This window comes from Vespa crabro, chromosome 2 (genome assembly GCF_910589235.1).
Source record: "Vespa crabro chromosome 2, iyVesCrab1.2, whole genome shotgun sequence".
Lineage (NCBI taxonomy): Eukaryota > Metazoa > Arthropoda > Insecta > Hymenoptera > Vespidae > Vespa > Vespa crabro.
Genome location: NC_060956.1, coordinates 1472501 through 1482500, shown reverse-complemented (window position 1 = coordinate 1482500; position 10000 = coordinate 1472501). Strand labels below are relative to the sequence as shown.

Sequence of the window (10000 nt, the reverse complement as noted above, 5' to 3'; positions counted from 1 at the left end):
GTTGAACGTCGTTCCACTTCATGATATACGGTTTGGCTTCTGAGTAGAAACAGCAGGATGTTGGCTGATTCTGGCCAAAGGGAGAAATCGATATTTCATTGGTTTAAGGTCGATAGTTTCGTCGTGAATTTCGCGAATTGACGCTACGAACTAAAGATTTAAAAAAAGAAAAAAGAAAAATAAAAAGGAAAGGAATACTCGAATGATCTCTTATAGATAAATTTATTATTACTTATACGTTTGATGATCGTAGGAACGAAGTTAAGGAATGTTGTTTGAAATTAACGAAAAAAAAAAAAAAGAAAAGAAAAAAAGAAAAAAAAAATAAACTTATTTCAACACGGCAACGCTTGTAATTGTTAGCTCATGTATTTGAGAAAAAGCTCAATGAGATACAGACAAAAACAATTCTCGTCAATCGCTCACATACGTATAATAACTTTTTTAATATTCTATACGGTTTAAAAAGATGATTGAACGATCCGATATTTGAGCCGTTCACTTACCGAATCGATTAATTCCATAAAATAAAAAGTGGAGAGATATGATGAAATAATATAAATTGCTTTTGAAAATTTCCCTTTAATATTTAAATTCAAATAAACATTTGTAATATGTATAAAGATCTTGGTGATGCGTTTGAATTGCATTATTCCAACGATTTACGTTGGAGTTAATCGGATTGCCTTTTGAAATAAATTTCTTTTATATTTGATTCGTCAAAAAAAAAAAAAAAAAAAAAAAAAGAAAGAAATTTTCGTCATCTAACGGTATTAAATCAGCGGAAATTCGAGAAATTTATTATGAATATGAAAAGGGCTCCATCGTCGAGTACTTTCACGCTTAAATTAAAATGAAAATTCAAGGAGTATGAATTAATCGAGATTTGGCTTGTGAACGTAGTGGCTCAATTTATATGAATTTTTGAACGTTGAATTGTTAATTATGCAATTTTTTTCTCCTCCCATCTCCTCGACATTCCTTCCTTTGACCATGTACTTATTTACGTAATATATCGTTTGTAAAATGCAAAAGCATGATTTTTTTATGTTTAAACTTTTTGACGTTAACAGACGAGAACGGTTTCTTTTTTTTTCTTTTTCTTTTCTTTTCTTTTCTTTCCTTTTTATTTTCTTTTCTCTTTTCGAATGATTTCATACGTGACTCTTTGAGACGACAATAAAAATCACGAAGAGAGGGCAATTCTTATCTCTCTCTTTTCTTTTTTTTTTTTTTTTTTTTATGGCTTCTGCAATCCCACAATTCCTTCTTTTGTCCTCCGTCATTCCTTCCTCGATGTTTGCTTTAGTAAAGGAAATACCATCGCATCATAGGTACGCGAGAATAGAGAAATATGAGACGCGTTGGTTTCCAGTGTAAGGGAAGTTGGGATTTATTAAAAAACTATTTGACAAAAAGAACAAAAAAAAAAAAAAAACAAAACAAAAAAAAAAGAATCACGAATATGATCTCGGAACGATTGAAAGGCATGAAAGAAGGTAGAAGAGTGGATGATTGTGGTTTTTTGGCAGCGAGAGTGAGGGAATAATACTTACATTCTTACTTCGACTTCTCGGAATTTTGATTTAATTAAATCGTTCGTCGATTCAATTAATGCACTCCGATCGAGACAACCTCTTTTTTTTTCCTTCCCTCCTCTTCGTAAAAGAACATTAAATTAACTTTTTGCCACTTTCTATACTTTTCCTTTTTTCTTTTCTTTTTTTTTTTTGTTTGTTTGTTTGTTTGTTTGTTCGCTTTTTTTTTTCTTAAATCTCACAATTTTCCTTAAATAATAAGATATAATCAAATCAAATAGAACAAAATAAAATAAAATAAGATAAAATAAAATAAAATAAAATAAAATGAAATGAAAGAAAGGAGTAAGATGGAGTAAGAATTAGGGGGAAGAAAAAAAAGAAAAAGAAGAAGTAGAAGAAGAAGAAAGAAAAACACGAGAATAAAAAGAGCAAAGTTAAAAGGAAGTTATCGAATTTTCTTATCACTCCTTTTCTTTCCTACATAACAGGGACAGAATTTCTTTTTAAAATTTCACTGGACTAAAAGGAGAAAGATCTTTGGCCAGGCCAACGAGTTAGATTCATCCTTTTATAACGAAAAACGTCAAACGGTGCTGATGCGAAAAAGAAAGCGTTTATCATCGCATGAGCACGTCATACTCAGTTTCTTTATTTTATTTCTTATTTTATTTCTCATCAAAAATTAACACGAATTGTTTTCAACCATAGATCGTATCATTTTTAAGATATACATAATTATTTACGTATGAATTTCAAATCAATTGATTCTACGAGATATTCGTTTAGGCTATTATATCGAGATAAAGAGATAGATAGATTGATGATAATTAGATAAAAAGATAAATCGTGAGAGATTCATTTGCCTTTTTTTTTTTTTAATTAATAAGGATAAAAGATAAATAGAGAGAGAGAGAGAGAGAGAGAGAGAGAGAGAGAGAGACAAAGAGAAAAGAATTAATCAAAATTGAGCTTCGTTCGTTCGTTCGTCCGTTCGAACCAAATAATAAAAAAAAAAAAAAAAAAGATAAAAGAAAAGAAAAAAAAGAATATATAAAAAAAAAAGAGAGATATAGAGAAGAAGAGTTCAATGAAAATTTAATCCGACGTTTAGGGACTCGTAAAAGCAAAAGCATAATAATCTATATCACCTTAAAAGAATCCTTAAGGAAGATGGGTACTTATATTTTCAGAGGCCCATAGGGCGTTGGAGCTCCTCGAGGATTATCACGCGAAGCTGACAAGGCCTCAGGATAAAGCGTTGCGATTGGCCATCGAACGTGTCATCCGAATCTTCAAAAGCAGACTCTTCCAGGCTCTCTTAGGTAAGATTCGTATTAAAGCTTTCATTTAAAAATTATTCTATAATTACGTTCCATATATAATTTCTCGATATCGATCGTAAATAATATTACGATATATACTATATAAACTGTTATTCGAAAGATAAACGAAAAGTGAAAAATGAAAGAAAGAAAATTTTCTTAATATCGTGAAATTCAAATCCCATTCGTTTGCAAAATTATTTTCACGATGAAAATTTTTTTCCAAATATTTCTTACTCTCTCGTATTATCATGTCATTCGATTTCTTGACCGGTGAAAGTGACAAAAGTAAAAAAATTTCAAACGACAGCTCGTTAAAATTATTCCCACAACAATCGAAAATGACGTAACGATAAATTCTATGAGTATTTATATTTCTTGTTGCTTCAATCTCGAATCACACATTTCCTGGAAATTACTCTTTCTCGCGAATTTTAATAACTCCAAGCAAATATAAAAATGTTGATATAACCGAGGTCCCTCTGGAGACTCGGTTCGATTTAATAAAAAAAAAAAAAAAAAAAAAAAAAAAAAATTGAATTCAATCGCTTCGATTTAATTTTACCGCACAAGAGAAATATGTAATGATGAATTTGCAATTACGAATTCTATATCCAATGAATCTCAATAATTATTATTAAATGAAGTATTTCGCATAAGTCTTACTATTACATACGATAAAATCTATAATTTATTAAAAATAAATTAATATTAAAAATGTCGAAACGAATTGGTAATTTTTTTTTTCTCCTAATACAAAAAGAAATAACAAAGAGAAAGAAAGAGAGAGAGAGAGAGAGAGAGAGAGAGAGAGAGAGAGAGAGAGACGTCGAAGAAGACGTTTCATTTTATGGAAAGTAGACGATATGTTTTAGATAAAGGGGTGGGGAGCATGACGAGGGGATGGTAGTGTCGGTACACGCAACATCTTAATACCTGTTTCCAAACTGCAAACATAAAGGCGGATATTAAAAAATCTCAAGTTCTCTTTAGTTCTGCTTTCCCTATCATCATGGTAGCCCTTTGTCCGATTCTAAATGTACAGGTAGCCCTCTGAAAAGCACTAGTAGTCATGACTATACGTCACGACTCATTTACATTCACGGTTTCCCTCTCGTTAGTTCTTCCTATCTTCGCTCGGCAATTCTCTTGGTAAATTTACTCTCGTCCCTTTCTATTTTTTTCTTTTCTATTTTTTTTCTTTCCTTTCTTTTTCTTTCTTTTATTTTCCATCTTTTTCTCCTTTCCTTTTCTTTTTTTTTTGATCCCAACAAAGGTCGTCTCCGTGCATAAGATCAAATTCTTCAACGATTTTTTTTTATCTATATATACCTTAAATAAAGAATATTATTTTATTTGTTTTACAAAATGTATGGAATGCAATTTAATGTAAATTCATATTTATTGAAAAAAAAAAAAAAATTATAATTGAAATATTTCAACTATAAAATATATATATATATATATATATATATATATATATATATATATTTATATTCAATTTTAATTTAATGTCGATCATGATAAAATCACTTTTACGATGATTTCTTAGAAATATCTTGAAAAAAAAAAAAAAAAAAAAACAAGAAAAAGAAAACCTAGTAAGCGCAAATTTTCATCTTTAAATATGTCATAGCTTATATCTCAATTGTTGGATTTGATACCATTTGAAATGGTGACCGAACGACGAAAAGAAATTTCTCCTTTCTAACATCAAAAATCCTAGAAAGCCCTAGTGATTTTCCAAAGATTTTCTGAGATATATAACCAGAAAGGTATTCCCTTACTCCGTGTAATCTTATCTTATTTATTGGAATTGGCACGATGCCTCACCGTGAGTATCTGCCGTCTTTGTTACTACGAATAAAGCTGCAATGTCCGTTGCAATCCGTTGCTTTGGTGAGTATCCTCGAATTTCTTTCTTTCTTTCTTTCTTTCTTTCTTTCTTTCCTTTTTTCCTTCTTTTTTTTTTCAATCTATCCTTTTCCTCTTATCCCACGAAAAAGATCTTCTTCTTTTGCGATAATGTTCTCTCGATCAATACGTAAGTAGGTACTTACTTACGTAGTTGATTGTAATTAAAACATCATTTCAAAGGTCTTATTTTTTTTTATTTATTTATTTTCTTTTTTCTTTTACTTTTTTTTTCTTTTTTTTTTTTTTTTTTTCTTTTTTTTATCAGAGAAAGAAAAAGAGGCAGAGAGAGAAAGAAAGAGAATACAATTAAAAAGCGACACAATTGTAATCCCGTCATTTTTAATGAACAATACGAAACCATGATTAGAAGCAGTAGGGAGGGGGTGGGGTGGGGGACGGGGGTTAGATGGTTAATGGGAGCGAAAGCAAACACGATATATTTGAAAGAATGAGACGTCGTTCGTAAATTCTCTTTTGGAAATGAAAAAAATGTAATACCGAAGGAATATAAAAAGAAAACAAAAAAAAAATTTAAAAAAAAAAAAGAAAGCTAAAGAATAATTCTAAAAAGACAAACCGAAAGAAACGGTGAATGAGAGCGAGAAAAAGAATTGATTCGTCTCTCTCTCTCTCTCTCTCTCTCTCTCTCTCTCTCTCTCCTTTTATCTATCTATCTATCTCAAAATTCGAGTTTACCAAGTCAGGCTAGATTTGCATTTCAATTCCGATAGAACGAGGACAACGATCAAACAGCAAATATATTTCCACGTTTTTCGAAATCTCTTCTCTCTCTCTTTTTCTCTCTCTGTTTCTCTAAAAGTAGTAGTTAAGTAAGTATAGAAGTATAGTATATAGTTTAGCAGCCAAGAGAGAATAGGGTAGATTGTTGGATGGATAAAGGATTGTGAAGAAAAAGAGAGAAGGGTGGGGGCGGAGGGGGGGGGGGTGGTGGTGCAGGGGAATTTCAACCTATTTTTCGCTTTTCCGGATTTTCTTTCGGCAAACTTTTATACGACAGTTAAGATATACAACTTTGACGGGATGAGTTTTAGAGGCGAGTAAGGTGGGTGTGAGTGGGTGGAGAGGAATTTAAAAAAATTAAAAAGACTTTTATCGGCTGGAGTCGAACGACGAGAAACGACTAGAGGTGGTTGTTGATAGACAATAGAAGACGAAAAGGTAAATCCGAGGAAAAGAAAAGAAAAGAAAAGAAAAGAAAAGAAAAGGAAGCGAAAGGAGAAGAAGTGAAAAGAAAAGGAGAAAATAAAAAAGAGAAAGAGAGAGAGAAAGAGAGAGAGAGAGAGAGAGAGAGAGAAAGAGATAGATAGAGATGGAAAAAGAAGAAGAAAAGGGGGGACGAGTGGTGGGAAAAAGCTTTTTAGATCGCCGTCTCGTAAATGGTTGAATCGTTTGGCAAAGGGCGTGTAAACGGCGAGAATCACTTTAGATCGCAACGCCGTTGTTTCGGGCAACGATCATCGTCGATGCGTTGCTTCCGTATCGGACATTAGTCGGGTGCAAGTGGAAGCCGTTGTCCGGCAAACTGCATTGAGGTAGAGAAGCTTTGAGGCGTAGAGACTAGAGAGTAAGAGAGAGAGAGAGAGAGAGAGAGAGAGAGAGAGAGAGAGAGAGAGAGACTATAGTAGAGTTTCACAGGCTTGTGCCATAGACCGATAACCAACCGGTACTCGACGTTTACATACATATATAGTACGTACATATCTATTCCCCCTACCCGCCAGACTATTCCTATCCAATTCGTAAACAATACCTGTACGATTAGGGGCTTCTAGTTTCTGGGCCAATCGTCCTCTCTAATCATAAATCATTCTCACGATATCTAATATTACCTTGGTGTTTTAAATAAAAAAAAGAAAAGAAGAGAGAGAGAGAGAGAGAGAGAGAGAGAGAGAGAGACAGAACAAAATTGGAATTTTGACTTATCGGCATTTCTTTGGAAATAATTTTTATGAAAAATGTTTCATGTTATAAAACTGGTTCAACGTTATGATATATATATATATATATATATATATATATATATATATATATATATATATATATATATATATCGTTTGTTTTCCATTATTTCATTTAACGTGGTAGATATGTATATATATATATATATATATATATATGTATAGTTGACCCATGCTTTCAAACAACGAAGTATATATACGATTTGAATTTTATCGTCGATGAAAACGAAAAAAATTCCAATTATCTCTCCTTCCCTTTTTTTTTCTTTCATTATTTCTCTTTTTTTATTCTTTTTTTTTTTTTTTTTTTTTTTTTTATTTCTTGCTTTATTTCATTCTATGTCATTTTATTTTCTTCTTTATTACTAATAGCTCTTTGCATCCCGGATATAATAATAATAATAATAATAATAATAATAATAATAATAATAATAAAAGTGAACGAATTATAATAAGAAAAAAATGGGGAAGAAAAGAAAGATAAGATAAAAAGGAAAGAGAGGGAGAGAGAGAGAGAGGGGGGGAAAAAACGAGAACGAAAGAAAGAAATCATGAATTACGGATACGTAGAGTATAGCCGGGTAGAGTTTTTCTTTTTCGTTGCTTCATGAATAGAGATAGCTTTAATGCATCCCACGTAACTCGTATTTCCTTCCGGTAAAACAGCCTAACGTTTCTACCGCTATTTCTCTATACTTTTTATACATCCTTGTTCTCTCTTTCACTTTTAATTTTTGTTTTTGTTTTTATTTTTTTTTTTTTATTTGTCTCTTTTTTTTTTTCTTTTCTTTTCTTTTTCTTTCTCCTTTTCTTTTTACTCTTAATTGCATTTTATCCTTAAAAAATTTTTACCATTAAAAGTTACATTACTATTCGACTATTATTATTATTATTATTATTTTTTTTTTTTTTTTTTATTATTATTGTTACTATTATTGTTATTATTAATTACTATTAATATTAATATCATTTTGAAAGGAAAAGGAAAAGAAATTTTTAAACGTGTATAACCGTAAATAATATCGAATGATGTTACCAATTTGAATGAGTTTTAGTTTTATACGCGTTATGCAACTTTAACATTGTCAGGAATTTTTCACGTTTAAGAAAAAGTCCCCATTGTTCTGGAAAAAAAAAAAAAAAAAAAAAAAAAAAAGGGAAAACAGTGGAATTTTAGTGATGGTGGTCGGTTTGTGGTAAAACGCGTTTTACAAAAGTCATAGTGAAACAGGTAGCTACGTCGAAATATTTTCTGGAAGCTATCTCTTTCTCTCTATCCATTTCTCCCTCTCTCTTTCTCTACCCTCAGAGAGAGAGAGAGAGAGAGAGAGAGAGAGAGAGAGAGAGAGAGAGAACTGAAATTTGTCAGGCCAGCCGTGTTTCGTGGCATTACGTCCGGTGCATACGTCGCCATCGCCACATAAAATACTGCACTCGGCGTGTACTAGCAACAGCATCAACAACGCAACAACGATGGCAACATAACACCGAACTAGAGAACGTGGGCTCGTGCCCATGGAAGAGTGGGTTTAGTATGCACCTGGCCGTACGTAATTCATAAAGTGTTGGTATAAGCGAACGAAGCATCGTCCAACAGGTAAAACGGCTCTCATTACGAACTGGTGAACCATAGAGAAATTACTCTGAATTCAAACGGGAATGGAGTACTCGGGAGCGATTATCGCACGGTTGAATGATAATCGTCCAAACATACTTTTCCAACGATTACCATGGGAACTTTATCTAATCGTTCTAAATCTCTACTATCGAAAGCAATACTTTTGAAATATTCACTATTATTACAAATGTTTATTTTGTACATTTTAAATTCGAGAGAGAAAGAGAGAGAGAGAGAGAGAGATAAATAATGTGCGAAAGTGAGAAAATGAGTATTGTTAAATTGCACTATTATTGTTAGTACATTATTAAATTACTATTCTTATAACTATCATTATTATTATTATTATTATTATTATTATTACTATTGTTGTTATTATTATTATCTCTTTGATCTCAATATCATTAAAATTTGTTCACATTTGATACAAAGTGCATAGATTAATATATTATAAATTACAATGCAACTATCACTATCATATAATAATAATAATAATAATGATAATAATAATAATAATTATTATTATTATTTACTTTTGTTTTTTGAGAATACGTATAAAAATTGTCCGAAAATTTTACAATAGATAGATACATATATACATTTTGACTTTCGGCAATTAATTATACACTCAAGGATTTAATCTTTCCCCTAAAATACTTTCTCTTCAATAAATTAAATCAATAATTTTCGAGTTATTACTTTTATTCGAAAATGATTAATTCATATTGCGTCTTGTTTAATATTTCTGAAGTCTTTACGTAACACGAACACGCAGGCACACACGCACACACACACAGATATACACATACACATATAGATATAGACAGATATAGATAGAGATAGATAGATTTTATTTTTCATCAGATTAGATCAGACTTGAACGATAAGTAAGATATCGCCGATACCAAAAAGGATTTTTCGTCTCTATATCGTCGTCCATTCACGTCATCATTTATTATCTATCTTATCAAAGTAAATTAATTGAATCGACACCGAGGGATATCGTTGGCCGTGAACCGTAAAGTGCTCTTCTCCAGATTGGAAGATATCTTCCTTGGGGACTTGTCGTCGTTTCTCGGATAGAAATTTGTTAAGATTCGATTCAACGAAAGATGGACATTTGCTTGATCGATTTTTCTATATGGTATCACATACGAATTTTAAAAACTATCATCTCTCCACTAATTTCTCTTAATTCTCTTGTAATCTCTTTTTGCAAATACGTACATCATATTAATGATCTTAATTGTTATACAGAAAAAAAAAACAGAAAGAAATATAAAGAGATAGATAAATAGAGACAGAGAGAGAAAGAGAGAGAGAGAGAGAGAGAGAGAGAGAGAGAGAGAGAGCTGAGACGAGAAAAGCAGATTGGTGAAGGACTATCTCTCTCTCTCTCTCTCTCTCTCTCTCTCTCCCATACAAGACTACTTGACCCATCCTTCTTGTAGACCGAACTACTTGCAAATTTAAACTTGCCTGGAGCAGCCGGATGCTCTCTCGAACTCACTTTCAGCTTTGCTGATCAAAGCTAAGGTGCTTTTCATGTGCTCTAAGCACACGCATCTGTATATATGTACATGCGTATACGTGTATACACTCGCACGATGTGGTTTTCCGAAA

At 31.7% G+C, this 10000-nt stretch overlaps 1 protein-coding gene across 2 annotated transcripts in view; it reads left to right on the top strand.

Annotated features, from left to right (window-relative positions):
* LOC124421612 overlaps nt 1-10000 on the top strand; it is a 271374-nt gene that overhangs the window by 91244 nt on the left and 170130 nt on the right. For both annotated transcript variants that reach the window (XM_046956987.1, XM_046956988.1), the window contains exon 3: nt 2732-2863. In XM_046956987.1, coding sequence (XP_046812943.1) covers nt 2732-2863 — 132 coding nt within the window. The remainder of the gene's footprint in view (nt 1-2731; nt 2864-10000) is intronic.